This window comes from Ceratotherium simum, chromosome 18 (genome assembly GCF_057802395.1).
Source record: "Ceratotherium simum simum isolate JZ-2026a chromosome 18, ASM5780239v1, whole genome shotgun sequence".
Classification (NCBI taxonomy): domain Eukaryota; kingdom Metazoa; phylum Chordata; class Mammalia; order Perissodactyla; family Rhinocerotidae; genus Ceratotherium; species Ceratotherium simum.
In genome coordinates, this window is record NC_141917.1 from 53,602,352 (window position 1) to 53,620,407 (window position 18,056).

General features: G+C 39.9%; 1 protein-coding gene across 9 annotated transcripts in view; it reads left to right on the forward strand.

Annotated features, from left to right (window-relative positions):
* PIK3R1 (phosphoinositide-3-kinase regulatory subunit 1) overlaps positions 1–15,175 on the forward strand; it is an 86,387-nt gene extending 71,212 nt beyond the window's left edge. For 7 of the 9 annotated variants that reach the window (XM_087443363.1, XM_087443364.1, XM_087443366.1 and 4 more), the window contains 9 exons: positions 5,787–5,889; positions 6,663–6,761; positions 6,863–7,043; positions 7,272–7,397; positions 8,164–8,306; positions 8,542–8,718; positions 8,816–8,884; positions 9,585–9,755; positions 10,930–15,175. In XM_087443363.1, the coding sequence (XP_087299489.1) occupies positions 5,787–5,889; positions 6,663–6,761; positions 6,863–7,043; positions 7,272–7,397; positions 8,164–8,306; positions 8,542–8,718; positions 8,816–8,884; positions 9,585–9,755; positions 10,930–11,119 (1,259 nt within the window). In that variant the 3' untranslated portion in view covers positions 11,120–15,175. Of the gene's footprint in view, positions 1–2,016; positions 2,109–4,090; positions 4,319–5,786; positions 5,890–6,662; positions 6,762–6,862; positions 7,044–7,271; positions 7,398–8,163; positions 8,307–8,541; positions 8,719–8,815; positions 8,885–9,584; positions 9,756–10,929 lie in introns of those variants that run through there. The other 2 variants (XM_004422892.3, XM_004422891.3) reach the window with 2 other exon arrangements.
* The last annotated feature ends 2,881 nt before the right edge of the window (positions 15,176–18,056 follow it).

Below are 18,056 nucleotides of genomic sequence, written 5' to 3' on the forward strand. Positions count from 1 at the left end.
AATTTGAAGCAAAGTTTTCAAATCTATTTTAAGACTTTCTTTCTGTAAGTAGAGGTTGTACTGCTTTCCAGCAGATAATTTTCTTCTGAAACAGAAAATACATTGTTGCACTAGAGAGCATTTTAATCTTAGAAGGTTTTTGACCTTTCATTCATGTGAAACATCATATGAATCCAGACGGGTATGCTTAAGACACTGATGTTTCCAAGGTTTCTAGCTTCAGAAAGACTATTTTTAAAAGTAGGGCAAGATTATGCAGCTCAGGGGGCATGAGTATTCTCTAAACTAACCATGTGGTCCTGTGATCAGCTGGCAGGAGCTGGCAGGATCACTTAACAGACTATTTTTTTTTTCCATTGGAAAAGTAGATTTTTTTGTATTATATCAATTGCACCAAAGGAAAGTTTGTAAAAGCGCTTTCATCGTGAGTTTAGCAGCGCTTCTCAGATATTGCAAGGAATCCTGAAGCTGGTTCCTGCCTGCGTGGGCTTTATGTCAGCACCTAGATCTTCCCTTATCACTGCCTGTGACCACTGGGTCACCTTCCCATATGAAGTCCGAGGGTATTATAGACATAACCTGTGTTTCTTCAAAGAAAATTAGAAGGTAGGTTTTTTTTTAAGTAAGCTAAAAATAGAAAACAGAAAAAGTCAGTTTTGTTGTAGGTGTGAAATTTTTTGCATGTGGCTTAAAAGCAATTAACGTCAGTTTCGCTTGTTAATTTTTACTTTCTCTGGCAGAGGGAAGTGAAGAGCAGGGCCAGTGGGCGGAGCAAAAAGCGTGGAGGAGAAAGCTCAGAGGCTGGCTTCTGGTCCTAGCGCTAGAATCTTGTGCAAACCACTTCCCCCTCTGGATCAGAACTGTGTGTGTGTGTAGCATGAGGGAATTGCTTGAAGTGACCTCTACATTACTTTCTTGTTTTAAAGCTAGTGATTCTGTGATTTTACACTGTGTTATGGTTCTTGGGGTAATAGTAAAGCCATGTATGCTGATGCAAGTGAAATTTTTCTTCGGTGAAATTTTAATTCTTTAAATAGTAGCCAACAGTCCTAAGTCTGGTTCATTGCAACTTTCTCAAATAAAGGACAAAAAATCCTCTAGAAAGGTGTGCCATTCTGCTTGCCCTCCTCTCCTTTGCTCCATGTTGTGGTCACATGAACCTCATGCAGACACACCTTTTAATTATTAGAAAGTCGTCTGGCTGTGTGAACATGAGTTGAAATTGACCTCATAAAAATAGCCGCAGAGTGGGTTTTGTTTCTTTCTTAATCTTCACGTGGTTGTGGAGGATAGTATCCATGCAGAGTTACAGTAATCTTCCCTGGGATCCCCTCCTACGACTATGAAACATTTTTTAAACCTGTTCCTGCCGAGTGGCTCCATAGGGCTTGCCTGTTACACCTGCGGGGCTGCCTGTGCTAGTGTGTGGGAGGAGGTGGACAGAGCAGGGCACGGTGTTCTGGGCCGTTCGAGAGGTTCAGGCCTTTACAAGCAAGGCTTTGATTCTATTTTTTGCTGAACTAGCTCAGCCACTTCCTGTGTTTGGCTGCGCATAGTGCCTGCTTCTCTGTGGCCACTTGAGCCCCGCGAGCCAGCGAGCGCGCCGCCGCAGCCGGTTAGCGAGACTATTTTAGGTCCCCTCACAATGGCCTTCTCATTTCCTCGGTGAAAATGAGCGAGTTGGGCTGGCACTGGCCACTTGTTAGCCGATGACAACTTTGACTTTGGCTTGGGCTCCCCTCCCCCACCCAAAATCCCGAGCTCAGCAAATATTTGAACCTGCCCAAGTTAATCATGAAGCCGCGATCTTTATCTGAGAGAGACGTGCGAGCGCCCGGGCTTTTCCCCTCCGCAGTACGGTACCGACCTCCAGTGGGTTTCTCAATGGGGAGCCGCCGCTGAGCCGCGCTGCGCTGGGGCGTGCGCGTGTCCCCGCGTCCGCGCGGTGACAGCCCGAGGGTCCTGCGGGCGCGAGCACTGCAGCCGGGAGCCGTGGGGGGAACGCGGGGGCTGGTCCCGGTTGCTGGAAGAATAGCTGTTTGGATTTTTTTTTCATTGTCGGATACAGGCATTTCAAAGGGAGACCATTGAAATGCATAACCTGCAAAGTAAGTTGCCTTTAATTTGTGCACTTCTCTGCCCCTTCGCTGTTTCACTGTCTTTTGTACTTCTGTGAAAGGGTCATTTCTGTAGTTTGTCTTCGTGTGTGTGTGTGTGTGAGAGAGAGAGAGAGAGAGAGAGAGGGAGAGGGAGAGATTAAATGCTGCCTGGGAAGGGCAGATGAGAGATTAGGGGAGACACTCCCCCATTTCCTCAAGGGGCACAGTGTGAGGGAAAGATGGGGTTTAGGTTGGAAATGGAGAAGGAGGTAATTACAAAGTGCTTGGCTGGAAGTTGGTGCCCGGCCAGGCGTCTGGGAGACGTGGAAAATCACCTGTCTCCCTGTCCTCCTCCTTGGGTCAGTTTGCCACATGGGATCCAGCAGCAGGACTGGTTTGCACCAAGTGCTCCCAAAGGCATGAGGCTGCCTGCTGGCTGTTAGACCTTCCACACAGCTGCTTGGAGGACTTGCCTCCCTTCCCTTTGGGGGAGGGTCAACTTTTTATTAAACTAAGAAAGAATTGTTTCTGAATGTTATCCGAGGGCATACCCCCCACCACCACTTTTACCATTTTTATTTGCATTTGAGTTTAGATTTACTTAAACCCTTAGGCAAATAGAAAAGTGTGAGTGGGAGAGGGTGGGAGGGTAGAGGTTGAGTCTGCCTTCCTCCTTAGTGGAAAAATGAATTGAACCAGAGGGGACACAAGTGAACAGTGCTCAGAATGTCTTGCCTGTGCTCTGCTAATTTATATATTTTATGAGTCCAAATTTGATAGAAAGTCTAAGAATACATTTTAAGGGCTTCTGTGTTCTTTAAATTGTAAATATGTTAAAATTGTTTACGTATGTAACATATGTATGTGTGTAGACCACAAAGCCCACTATAGTTTTTTAAATCAGTTACATTTACATGGAAGGGGGAGCCTTTTCTCCTTTCCTCCCCTCTCGTCATAGTATTGTAAATGTAAAGAGACTGGTTCACAATGGCAATGTACATTAGGCTCTAGTAAGGGTGGCAGGATTATATGCAGAATGGCTTTAAAGAACTAAAATTAATAAGTCAATTTATAGGGGAATTGATTTCTTTACATTAAATACTGCTAAGAAGGAATAATAATATCTGTCCCTAGAGTGAGGCATTTAAGATGGGGGGGGAAGCCCCCCCAAAGGTGATCACTCTCCCCCTCAAGCAGCATTAGCACAATAAATCCGGAGATGGGTTCGTCAGTGAGAAATACTTGGCAAAGATAACTCCACCTCTACTCTGCATTCTGATATATGCCTCTTTCTTTTTGGGAGATGCAATTTACCTTGACCATAATAATGTTGACAATTATGTTTATTATTTCTGCTAATAGGCATCTTCATTTCTGTTAAGAATTTTCATTGTGGTTTCATAAAGTCTGATTTTAACTTTGCAGTGTTTGGTAGAGGAGGAGATTGTCTATACATGTTTTTCTAATTATGCTTTCTAATGTTGTACATTTGTGACAGTGTTTAAGTTCTGAGTTTTCAGTGAATTATGTAGGAGTGAAATTAAATATCCAGAGTTCTTGATCCTTTCTGCTTTAAATATATATGGGAGGTATTTAAGGACTGTAAAATATACCTTAAATACACCATCTTGATGCCTGTGTAAGATTTTTAAACCGAGGAATGACTGGGCTATCTATAAACCCAGATGCACTAGGGAAAGAAAAAAAAAAAAAAAAGCTACGTGCTGCAGCATATCAGCTTTTGTCAACCTGCCAACAGCGGCGCGTACCATGCATGCTGCAAGGAGTAATAAAAAAGGAATTAGAAAACTCACTGCTGGAGAAGAACAGTCAAATTAAACACCTTTTTGAAACGATGAGCATGTATCCTTTGCAGTTCTATGAAATGTAGGTTCTTAGTGAGGCTGGGGTTGTGTTAGGGCTGGGATAGAAGAGAAATGATGGAGCAGGAGTGGTCTGGTGACATTTGTCTGACTGGATTGGCTGGGCTGTGTGATGTAATAGGTTACAGTGCAGCCCCTTATAGGTTTTAAAATGAATTCCAAGACACCATTACAAAGAAAGCCGGACTCTTTTCTTATAACTGAGCTCAGCCAAGGAAACTCTCGCACAAATGTACAACACTGTTTGGAATATGGAAGACCTGGATTTAGAATATGCTAAGACAGATATAAATTGTGGCACAGACTTGATGTTTTATATAGAAATGGATCCACCAGGTAATACTGCAGTATTCTTGTAGAAAGCTAGTTAATTTTGTGGCATTTAATTTTTTTGACAACTACTGTAACAGATCCTCTTTAGATTTCTGTTTTTATTAATTTGTTCTAATTTAATAGGAAACAGTTTGACCATAGCTTGAAAATGAAACAAATTGTTTGACTCCTGAAGCAGGCAGATCAGGCTGTGTGTGGTAAATGCTTATTCTTACTTGAATGAATATGAATTGAATTCCGGTTTTTCACTGGTGTCTTTTGTTAATCGAGGTCCTTTGCTATTTGGGTTACATTGTTGTATATCGTTCCTTTAATTAAAAAGATGCATCCTTTGTGCTGCTCTTCTCTGTTGACAGTGGATGGGGACAGTGTGGTCCTTGCAGTGATTACACTTGGTACTTTAGAAAAGCATGTCAAATGGAGCACTGATTGCAACTCAGTTCTAGGTGACCTGAAATGATTCTAGATCAAAGGTCGAGACTTTGCCTGCTCTCTCTTATATTAAGATACTGGAATGAGAAAAAAAGTTGGCTTTCCATTATTTAGTCCTAGTCTTTATAAAATATTCTTGATAGACTCCTGAAATAATTTTTGCATAAATTAAAATAGTAACAGTGCTTTAAAACTTACAACTTAGAATTTAGCTAAAAATCCTAGACTTATTTTGCTTTCTAAATTATTTGATTCCAATGTTAGCCTTCCTCTCAATTAAGAAATTCAGAAACACTGCAGTCTTTTATTTGTCACCACTTGGTATATGAATACTGATTTGACATTGAAGAAAAGAGATATGGTTTTTAATCAGTCTTGGCATAGAGAGCACAATTTATCCAGTGGAATCTTAACATGAATACTAAAGAGATTTAGGTCACAGATGAGTTTCTTAAAGTGGCTTTTGGCAGAACAGTGACTGAAATACTAAGATTAGAGAAACCCAATTCCTCGTCTTAAAACATATTGCTGTAGATGAGTTTTATTACTGCAACAGCATTTGTGGAGGACAGAAACTAAATTTGTCTTTTATAATTAAATAAGAAGAGGAAATTCAAGGCAACTCATGTGATTCTTTCTGCTCATATGTTCATAGTTTCTTACTTTAGATGGATTTGACCAGGCATGAAACTTGAATATAACTAGAACTCAGAATTAGAAAATGTTGTGACTCTGGATTTGCTTGGAAATTCATTCACAGGGCCAGCCCAATTTATTTGTTAGTCTCCAAGCTGTTTCTCTCTTTTCTCTTTTTCAGTTTCTTTTCTCTTTGAGCCATACTCTGAAAGATTTCTGATTTTTTTTTTAAGAACGTTATCTTCCATGTTTCATGGAATTGTGAATTATTGCTCTCTTTCACAGTTACTCTAATTTTTTCTACATAGAAATGATATTTATCTAAAGAAATTTAGGTCTAATTTAAAATGTTCAATGGTAGTTGGGATTGCAAACAACTTTTTTTTTTCTCCTTAATCTACAGCACTGCCTCCTAAACCACCAAAGCCCACTACTGTAGCCAACAACGGTATGAATAACAATATGTCCTTACAAGATGCTGAATGGTACTGGGGAGATATCTCGAGGTAAGGCTCCAGAAACTCGGAGTTTTTACTAGAGATAGAGAGTTTTAGATTAAGAGAAAGAAAAGCACCAGCTTGCTAAGTTCCATTTTTAGGCTATCATCCAACATAAGCATGAAGCATAGTTGGTTCTCTTCCAAAGAAGACCAGAGAAGTCACTGAGCACTGGAGAGCTGTGGGTGCTGGATGCCACAGGAAATTAAATCCCAGAGAAGTTTCATTATTGACAGAGATGTCAGGGCAGCACCAGGGTGAAGTGGCACCGCCTAAGGGCAGAGTGTAAAGTCACTCTTGATTAGGCAGTACTCTGAGAATTAATATTATTATCATCTTCAATATAATAAAAGGGCATTTTTATTCTTAGCTTTTTTTAAGAGGATTCAGGAGTTGGGGAAAACCTTTTTGGGATCACGACTGTCTGTGCTGATTTGTCAGAGAGATTGGAGTGCTTGGTTAAAAAGTAAATTAAAACTTTGTACCACAGATATACCAGTAGTGAAAGTGGGTATTTTTTTCTTTAACTCCCATGTGCCTGTTTGTAATGAGATGAAATTGATAACATTTCTATGTAAACAAAGAATAAATTAAGCTGACTATGTAATTAATGAATGTAAATCTGTAGGGGCAGCAGGGGTATAGGCACTCTTGGGACTTTCCGCTCAATTTTGCTGTCAACCTAAAACTGCTCTTAAAAAATAAAATCTATTAAAAAAAATGTAAACCTAGAGTCACTGAATCCTTGAGGTGAGCACCGTCCTGTGTTCTTTTCACTCCAGGGAAGAAGTGAATGAAAAACTTCGAGATACAGCCGACGGGACCTTTTTGGTACGAGACGCATCTACTAAAATGCATGGCGATTATACTCTGACACTAAGGTGAGTCAGAATGTAGCTCCAGCTGGGGTGCTCAAGTTGACATGAAAACACATTTCTTTAAAGGAAATTGTAATGCCATTATATTTATGTTGTATTTACAGGAAAGGAGGAAATAACAAATTAATCAAAATATTTCACCGAGATGGGAAATATGGCTTCTCTGACCCATTAACCTTCAACTCGGTGGTTGAACTAATAAACCACTACCGGAATGAATCTCTAGCTCAGTATAATCCCAAGCTGGATGTGAAGTTACTTTATCCAGTATCCAAATACCAGCAGGTAATCAAATATTCATGTTATTATAATATGTAAATAAGATACTTTCAGTGCTTACTAATGAAGTTTGAAAAACTTGACACTTGTAATCACAAAATTATAATTTTATAGTGGCTAAATAAAATTTTACTTTAAGGATTTTTCCATCTCAGATATTTTGTTAAAAAATTATTTGATTAAATACCTTATCAACTGTATTTTTCTTTTTCTTTCAATGTCTAATCCTTCCAGGATCAAGTTGTCAAAGAAGATAATATTGAAGCTGTAGGAAAAAAATTACATGAATATAACACTCAATTTCAAGAAAAAAGTCGGGAATATGATAGATTATATGAAGATTATACCCGTACTTCCCAGGTGAGTTTTCTGTGAAAATTAAAGTTTTAGAACTCTTAGTTATTAGAACTTAAGTTGTGTTATATTCAGCTTCAAAAAAAGAAAAGAATAAAAAAGGTTGAACTTTTGCAAATAAAATAGCGGGAGAGATCATTTATGAATCATTGTTGATTATTCTAATAATTGTTCATTGTATCGCTATACTTTTTAAATGAGGCCTATAGGTAGTAGAATAATAAATTAAGTTTACTAGATAAATGAAGAGGTCGCTGTGAGTTTTAAGTTGATTTAACATAATTCCTAATTGAAGAATTCTTTTTAGATTGGAAGCTAATAATAACTGGAAGTTCCACAGACTTGTCTCCCCTGAAATGGAAGTTTAACCATTATATACCCTGCCATGAAAAGTCGAGGCTTCATTTCCTGCAGTGTTTTCCTAGAGAACTTAATCTTTTCTAGGCCATCATGTATCGGGGACCGCCAGAGAGGGTAGAGGGCAACACAGATGCCATAAACTGCTGATAAAGTAGAATGGCTGTAAAAAAGATGAAAACTGTAGGAAATTGTCAAGCAGTCATCTTCCACAGATTGGGGAAAATTCTCCAAAGGATATGTGTGCTTCTGTGATACTATTTTAATGGGTTTTATGAATTAGAGTCGCACCTTGTTAACAGAATATTTACATGCTAGATAGTAATACAGATCAGATATCCTGGTAGTGTCTTGCAATAAGAAATTGTCTCTTCTATGAAAGGTATGACATTGTCTTGTTAAAATTATGTTGCAGGAAATCCAAATGAAAAGAACAGCTATTGAAGCATTTAATGAAACCATAAAAATATTTGAAGAACAGTGTCAAACCCAGGAGCGGTACAGCAAAGAATACATAGAAAAGTTTAAACGTGAAGGCAATGAGAAAGAAATACAAAGGTTGGTGACCCAGGAGTGCTTCCATTATCCTTGCGCTAGTGATAACCAAAATCCTCTAAAACTGTTTAAAGGTGATCTCGCTTTCTGTGCTTTGGATGATTAAAAAATGACAGGAAGAGAAAGCGTTCTTTACCTGAAGAAAACTGCTGGGACTCCATAGTGAAACTTTTCATAAACTTTGGGGAACCTTCATGATGCACCCAGGGAATTACAGATGCATTTCTCTTACCTGCAGGATTATGCATAATTATGAAAAGTTAAAGTCTCGAATCAGTGAAATTGTTGACAGTAGAAGAAGATTGGAGGAAGACTTGAAGAAGCAGGCAGCTGAGTACCGGGAGATTGACAAGCGCATGAACAGCATTAAACCAGACCTCATCCAGCTGAGAAAGACAAGAGACCAATACTTGATGTAAGTATTAGAAGTGGAACCTGGTAGATGAAGGATTGGGAATTGCTAAAATAAGGATAAGTTATTAATGCATTTTCTTTTTAAAACTATTTTTCAGGTGGTTGACTCAGAAAGGTGTTCGGCAAAAGAAGTTGAACGAGTGGTTGGGCAATGAAAACACTGAAGAGTAAGTAGTTACTATGGATGGGCGGTACCAAAAGATTTTTCTCATTTTAGGAAAACACATGACTTGCTTTGTTTGCAGAACAAGTGAGGAATTTTACTCAATTTGGAACATCTTGTAGGAGAAAATGTATAAACTCAGTCTTATACAGGAAAGTTTAGTGGGGGAGGATACAGATTTATTTTTTCCCATAATGCTGTAAAGTGACATTGTGTTCGTAATGATGTCCCTGAACATCTGAAAAATCCCAACATATTTTTGGAAAAATCAGAAGAGAAAAAAGGGACACAAGTATGTTTAGTATATTTTTGAAGCTTAAGTATATGTTTTGTTTGAATTATTTGAAGACTGGCAATCCTCCTAGTCAATCAATTTCCTGATCTAAACTGGACAAACAGGATTGTTTAATACCTTCTCTCTGCCCAGGTACCTGAGCATAGTTGCTGACTTGAAAACAGGAAGAGTATAACTTATTGTTGCTCACTCTTTGTCCAGGGAGGTTAGATTGAAGGCTAAGCTTGATGAGAGGAAAAGTCAGGCCAGAGAGGCTGGTCAAGTCTGACCCATGATCGCTGGCCTGACTTGCTTGAACGAGGGGCAGGAAGGAGATAGACGGGATGAGGACCCTTCCTAAGAGGGACAGTGGGGCAGGCTAGTGGCTCCCATGCACTTCATTTAGAAACTTTCTCTCCTGCCTACTTAGCCAATATTCGCTGGTGGAAGATGATGAGGATTTGCCCCACCACGATGAGAAGACATGGAATGTTGGCAGCAGCAACCGAAACAAGGCTGAAAACCTATTGCGAGGGAAGCGAGATGGCACTTTTCTTGTTCGGGAAAGCAGTAAACAGGGCTGCTACGCCTGCTCCGTGGTGTATGTATCTCCAGCAAACTATTTTTCTTATTAAACATCTCTTGAGAGGGTGTTTCATTCAGCCAGCCAGCCAGCCAACCTTGGGAGCGAGGATTTGAGACAGTTCTAATCTTGAAGAATCTTACAGTACAATAATGTAGAAGAGGAAATAGACGTAATATTTTAACATCTGTTAATAGAGTCTAGTAGAAAGAAACCTGCTGTTTAGTTGGAAGACTGGGGTTTGGGTCCCAATTCAGCAACTACTTAATCATGAGAAGTCTTGAAGTCTTTTTTTTTTTTCCATCTTTAAAATGGAAATAGCAATGCTTGGGTTTTTTGTTGTTGTTTTTTGCCTCCCACGGCTAATATAGTTGGAATCTGAGGTAATTCACATGAGAGCCCCACGCACAGGTATAAAGTACCCATCAGGAACAGGTCAAAATACAAGAGAAATGACCCTGGTCACTGTCCTTGAGATGTGTACACCCAAGAGAAGACATTTCCATCATGTGGCATATTTTCCTTTTATTTCTTAGTAGTTTGGGGAGTACTTTGAAAAGTGAGTTTTGGAGTACTAACATTTCAGAGAAGTGAGTGTCCTCTAGGAGGGAAAGGTTCTAAAAGTACATTATACTCCATGATCTACCTCTATTTAAGCAGAGAATTACTCCTACAGAAAATAAGGAGTGAGAAGAACTTTGAGTTAGGACAAGGGAATAGGAGAATAGAGAGAATATGCAAAGATAGAGAGGTGTGTAGACGTCTTAAGGACAGCCTATTAATAATTGTAGTGATGGTACTACTATGGTCATACAGCGGCATTAATAGTAACGGCTGGAAGCCACCATTTGTTGCATGCTTACTGCATTCCAGGCATCCTGTCAAGCACATTACGTACATTATGTCATATCTCAAAGCCACCCTGTTTTATTGCTATCATCTTCCTTTTAAACCATTTTAAAGATGAAAATACAGCAGCTCAGTGAAGCTGGGTTACCTGCCTAAGCCACTCAGCCAGTTAAGTGACAGAGCCACAAGTCTACAGCTAACCCAGGACTGTTCCCCACAGGGAGACTGGCCTGCGTAGAGTCTACTTTTTCATAGTGATGATTTTAATAAAAACACCTTGTGGAGTCGCGAATTGTCCTGGACAGGCTCAAAAGGCATTTCTTCTCTCTCCTCTCCTCTCTAGGGTGGACGGCGAAGTAAAGCATTGTGTCATAAACAAAACAGCGACTGGCTACGGCTTCGCCGAGCCCTATAACCTGTACAGCTCTCTGAAAGAACTGGTGCTACATTACCAACACACGTCCCTCGTGCAGCACAACGACTCCCTCAACGTCACACTAGCCTACCCGGTATATGCACAGCAGAGGCGATGAAGCGTGTACCCTCTGGTTCTTCTGAAGTTCAACCACGCTGAGGCCTCGGGAAAGCACAGGGCTCCTCTCCAGCCTGACCTGTGAATTGAGCTGCGGAAACCAAGCCGCCCATCTTCAGATGGGACTCGAGCTTTCGACAAAAAAGTAGTAGGGGAAAACATGCAGCCTAGTGCTGTGCGATGACCATAGGTTTCTGATCTGGAGTGTTTATCCTTCCTTTCTTTCCTTTTTTTTTGGTTTAATTTAAAGCCACAACGACACACGACACAAAGAGAAAAAGAAATGCAAAAATCTCTACATGCAGGGACAAAGAGGCCTTTAACCATGGTGCTTGTTAATGCTTTCTGAAGCTTTACCAGCTCAAAGTTGGGACCTTGTAGACCGAGGGTGGATGGGGCTGAAGAGCCCTGGCCTGAGGATCTTCGGTCCAGCCTGGTTTAGCCTGGGTGTTGCTGTGCACAGTGGACCCAGACGCATCGCACTGTGGATTATTTCATTTTCTAACAAACGAACGATATGTAGCAGAAAGGCACTTCCGCTCACAAGGCACACTTGGGGAGAACATCAGCTCACATATGTTCAGAGGAAATTCTGCTGTAGCGAAGTGCCAGAAAGTGTTTTGTTTCAACTTATCAAAAAACACCATCCACCAACAGAAAAATGGAGTTTGGAAAACAGGACTTAAAATGACATTCAGTATATAAAATATGTACATAATATTGGATGACTAACTATCAAATAGATGGATTTGTATCAATACCAAATAGCTTCTGTTTTGTTTTGCTGAAGGCTAAATTCACAGCGCTATGCAATTCTTAATTTTCGTTAAGTTGTTCTCTCAGTTTTAAATGTACTTTCAGAATAAGCTTCCCCCGCCCCAATTTTTGTTGCTTGAAAATATTGTTGTCCCTGTTTTTTGTGTTAATATTCATTTGTTATTCTTTTCCTTTTTTTTTAAAGAAGAAATGTACAGGATGCCAGTAAAAAAAATGGCTTCAGAATTAAAACTATGAAATATTTTACAGTTTTTCTTGTACAGAGTACTTGGCGGTTAGCCCAAGGTTAAAAAGTTCATAACAGATTTTTTGGACTAAGTGTTTTGTTGGGCAGTGCCTGATAAGCTTCAAAGCTGCTTTATTCAATAAAAAAAGAGAAAGATATATGAATATGACAAAGTATCACTGAGTTCAACAATGTTGTTTCAAGACTCTTAAAATACGGTACCTGGTGATGTTTGTTTCATAAAGAATTGTGAACTTCTTGAATCTCGGGAGGGGGGATGTGGCAGAGAGATGTACAGGTGGGTGAAGGGAGGGGTGGCGCGGTGTATGCACTTTCTCTTTCTCATGGTTGTAGAGAAGAAGTGAATAACTGCAAGGTGAAGTTGCTTGTACTTCAGTTTTTCCCACTTTGGTCTGCTAGTTATTATCAATTAATGACAATTACAAACCTCCTGGAACTCTAACACAGTGCAGCTGGCCACATATTTCAGTTCTTAGGAAGGGGGTTAGGCTCCGGGAACAGTGTTCACCTTTGTTGGGAACACTGATTTCAAAGTATAATCTATATGTTTAGAAAATGTGTCCCTTTAATGTTAGACTACCCATTACAACATGCATTTGTTTTAGAAAAAGCATGATCTGAAAAAATTTTTATCTGGATATTTCCCTAGCTTTCCATTCAATTTAGATCATAAAGCAAATAGACATGATCATAACTGTTACTGCTCTGGGCTATGGGGAGCTCATTCAAGTCATGGCCATTGCAGGAATCATGACCCCAGTCCTTCTCATTCATCCACATGATGGTATGTGTTACACTTCACTGTGGGGGAAAGGCAGGGGTTGTTAGAGTAATCTTTCCAGTTTAGGGCCAGAGTGAGAGGTCTCTCTCCCTGATTGACGTATGCAAAAGCCTTTCTCTGCAGTGTCAATGTACATGTGTTGGGAGGAATAAAGGATAATTAAAATCATGGTCACTACCCTGGTAGCTTAAAATGGAATCTTACAATTTCAGTTTTCCTTTCTCAATATTAGATTCAGTCACAGCTTTATTTCTCTTCCCTTCAAATACTGGGGTGAGGGTTTTTTGTTTTGTTTTTTAATGTTCCTTTTAAAATTCTTTTGAAAGAATCCATCTAGCAGCTGACTTAACTGTAGAATGTATTTTTTTCTCTTTACATGAAGCTACTCATATCAAGAGCAATAGTCAGTCTTACAGCCAGACTGTCAGCCGTCAAACTTGACCGTACTGATCTGACCATCTCCCTCTCATCTCCAGACGATTGATGATCTCCCTGGTTTTAGTCTGAGTGTCTGCTTTAAAACTATCCTTCCATGTCACACAGAAGTCTAACAATCAGTTAATAGTACTTTATAAACTAGAGATTGTTTTTTTTTTTTGGTAGCACATCCATGTACGTTATTAAGTATAATTTTCATTTAATTTCTAAAATATAAGATCTGAGATGGAATGTTTCATTAAAAGCTACAGTTTTGTTAATGTTTTTGCCTCAACACTTCGCAAGATGCCATGATATTTAGGCACTTGCCTTGTTTTTGCATCTCACAAGCATAAATGCGATAGATTTTTCTTTAAACAGCAAAGGCAGGATTCATCGTTCCCCATCACAGTGAGTTACAGCTTACCCATGATGTTACACCTCTGCCAAATGCCTTTGTGATTGTGCGTAGCATGCTCACGTTTGTCTTTCTAGATGTTTGACCAGCAGGGCTCTTTGGGTTGAATCAGACATGTCATCTCCTCACAACATTGTCTGAGTGGCTCACAAGTATGAATGGATCCAGCAGAGGCACTCCTGATACATGCTTTTATCCATGCATTGATTCCCCCCCGCAGCGTAGCATCCTGAACATAAAAGCCAGAAGCCAAGCTGCAGAGAGGCTGTGATAGGGCTATAGAAGTGGAGCATTGGGATTGGATAATATACATGAAAGAAAAACCATAAGCATGTGAAAAGGCAAAAAGCATGTGTTTGCAACATCTGATGACTTCACGGCTCTTGATATCTGTATATATGTATATGTGCATGGACTGTGTTTCCAGGACACCTTTCAGCCAAAACAGATCCACAGTCGTTAAGTTCAAGTACACAACAAGCAAATGTCTAGTAGAATTCTTGTATATGTGTATGGGTTGTTTTTTCTTTTGAAGTTGCTTTGTTTTGTCTTATAAAGGTGAAAATTGTTTGCAAGTGAAGTGAGAAGTTCATAATTCTTTGGCTTTTTCTGTTTTTCAAAGTTGCTCCTTTTGGGGAGCTGGTCTGGATGACTCGCTTAACGTGGAAATCCTTGTTTTCAGTGTGTCGAGTCAAAATGTGTTTATGTGAGCTGTCACTGTGGGGAACCAATTGCTTTGTCATATAGCTGGTTATGAACTAGTAACGTGTTTGGGAAGTCCTACTGATGTTCCTTATTGGGAGAAAAATTCTGCTGGTTTTAACAACTGTGCTTTTGCTATGCATGGTATCCAAGTCAGTTGGAAAGCAGACCCTGAAATTTGAGTTCAGGGTCATTTAAGAAAGGGGCAGTTTAAAGCACAATGCCTCACATGGGACAAAGTTCCAAAATACCAAATTCTTGTTTTTTAAAACTCTGGTTATATAAAATACTGGTATTTTGAGTAGGGAGGGAACTGAATTGGGTTCATTGGAAACACTATCCAACTTAACATTAAACTTGTCACCATGAGCTAGCATTAGCTGCCCAGGATGCTGCTATTAAAACAAAAACAAAAACAAAAAAAAAAAACATTTATATGTGTGTATTTTTTAAAGCTACGATCTGTTCAATGTTTTTACAAATCTGTTTATATGACATTGTTAAAATAAAGTTGGTCTTTTGACGAGAGGGAGGATGTTGTGGTCAGTTGTAATTTTGCCTTTACAAGGCAACTGGGGTGGGGGGTGGGGGGAGTGTACCTCCTTGACATTTTGTTCAAGCTATAGATTCAATGGAGCTATGTCTTGTTGTTTTAAGTTGCTTTAATGCATTGTATTAGGTCTTCAAACAGAATAAAGGTTGTTTTGAAACTTAAGTTATGGTTTGAAATTTCAATTATCACCTAAGAAATATTTCTAAAACCGTTCTCTTGCTCTTTTGGTTAATAAAAGTTGCTGCTGTTTTTCTAGTCTCGCACCCACCCCCGTGCATTCTATTATCACGTTATCTCGTTTTTGTAAAGTGAGAAGGACATGAAGAGTGGTCACGTGAATGACGGTTCAGTGTTGTTCATGTCATTTCCCTATATCCTTAATGATGAAGAGAAATACCTCTAGGAGATGTCATTTCAAGGTCTGTTCTTGCTATAAGAATGCCCACTGTCCCCTCTATCCCTCCCCTCCTCCACCATCCAACCCCAAACCTTCAGAATTGTTGTCTACAAACTATGTTCATTAAGGAATTGCTTTTGTCCCCCGGTCCTCCAGTCTGCATATGTTGAGCACTCCCGGTGCAGGGACAGTATGAGGCACTGTGCAGCATGCAGTGTGACATGGGGGGTAGACGGAGCCAAGCCACACTCCAGATTCAGCTTTCACACAGTAGCATCTAGTCAATATATACAAACTATTCTTAATCTGAAATAGCTTTCTCATTTTATTTTTATTGCTGAATGAATTTTCAACAGTGCCACTTCACATGTATATGGCGTTTACTTTACCTGTAGGCACAGTGAGGCTCCTGGACATGAAGACATGGTCTAGTATGGGGATGAGAGGGGCACATAAATAATTATGGTCATGGCAACCATGACTAACATTTGTTGAGTATGGCAGTAACTCGGAGATTCATTTCCTGTTTCTCCCTTGCTCTGTTCTGTACCACAGAGAACCACATTCCCAGGGTCTTTTGCCCTGTGGCTTCAAGGCAGTGAGTCTCCCCCGTGGCTCCACTTCCTGCCAGACCGACTCTCTCTTTAGGGGTTGAGCAGCCCCACTATGCTCTCTCTCAGTAGAAGCCTCTGCCTTCTGAGCTCTGGCAACATCGCCTCCTCCCATTTTTACTCTAGCCTAAGCGGAGTAGCAGCTTTCTGCCATTGCTAAACCTTTGGTTTCTCTCACCACCCCCTGTTGGCTTTTGAGCCCTTCCATCACCTGAGTAACCAATTCTCTTTATTCAATCCTCTCTATAAAAGCTAGAATCATTTCTTTTTTCTTGAGTGGTCTCTGATTGATATGGCAAGTGATTTTTACCCATTAACACTTCATATGCGTTTATGTGATTTAATCTTTCCACAACTGAGTTAGACGGTATTATCCCTATTCTACAGATGAGAAAACTGAAGCATAGACTTTAAATGACTTAAGATCATGCAGCATTCAGAGCACAGAGTAGAGCGCCTAGGCGGTCTGACTCAAGCCAGAGCTCTTCACCGCTGTGTTGTAACAGCCTTGCAATGGAAAATGCACTGGGCCATCAAAGAAAAGTTCACCGTCACTTTCCCTCCTGGGGATCTAATCATGTGGCTCTCAATTAGTGGACAGGGCACAAGTGGTCAATGTTGAACAGCAGGGAATGGCCTGGGTTTGCTTTAGACCAAGAGTTCCTGAAGTGTGGTCCCCAGACTGACAGCATTAGCATCAGCACCACTTGGAAATCTGTTAGAAGTGCAAATTCGAGCCCCACCCCCACCCCCACATCTACTAACTCAGAATAGGACCCAGCAGTCTGTTTCAACAAGCTCTCCAGGTGATTTTAATGCCTACTAAAGTTTGGGACTCACCACTTAAGATCACCCAATTGTTGAAAGAGTACTTGTAAGTATTTTAATTAAAAGCCACCACCCTTAATGAGTGATATAAATATATTTTACTTTATGATTTATGCTCATAGTATAGACAGTATACAGGAAAGATAATAGACTGATTTATAGCTTAGGAGGTCCAGCTGGCCTTAGCTCTGTATTTAACCAGCTGTGGGAACTTGACCAACTCAGTTCACCTGTCTAGGCCTCCAACTCCATACCTGTCAAATAAGGTTATGAGTATTAATAGTCTCTGGGACTCCTTCTACAGCATATGCTGGGATTTGGTGTACTGAATGAGACTATTCAGTTCCCCAGTTCTCTAATTTATGATTTGGCCACAATTACAACCCACAGCATGAATGGTGACTGCAGACCACTGTAGGTGATTGAGCTCCTTTGTGTTGTCAGTGATGATGGCCAAAGCTTTAGCAAAATTAGGCTCCATCTATCTCGCTGATATCTTAAAGCTACACTTCAGGTAAATCAAAATGGGCAGCAAGTTCTTGATAATGTGGAGGGGAGTGCTCTTGTAAATGACACTTGGACCATCTTTCTGAAGCATGAGGCACTAAGTCAGAGAACTTGGCCTACCAGATCTTCTGGAGCATGGCAGGAAGTGGGTAAGTTATAACATGTTAAGACCCGACACTGTGTCAACCCATTAAAAAAAGCTTTTTTCTGAACTTGTCCCTTAAAAAGTCTGTCTAAAAATAAGAATCCTGTAAAGACTTAAAGGTAAGACTGGAAACCATAAAACTTCTAGAAGAAAACATAGGAAAATGCTCCTTGGCATGGGCCTTGGCAGTGATTTTTTGGATATAACACGTAAAACACAAGCAACAAAATTAAAAATAAGGGGGACTATATTAAACTAAAAAACTTCTGCATAGCAAAAGAAATAATCAACAAAATGAAAAGACAACCTACAGAATGTAAATATTTGCCAACCGTGTGTCAGATAAGGGGTTAATATTCAAAATATATAAAGAACACATACAACTCAATAGAAGAAAATAAATAATCCAATTTAAAAATGGGCAAAGGACCTGAATAGACATTTTTCCAAAGAAAATATACAAATGGCCAACAGGTACATGAAAAGGTGCTCAACATCAGGGAAATGCAAATCAAAACCACAATGAGCTATCACCTCCCACCTGTTAGAATGGCT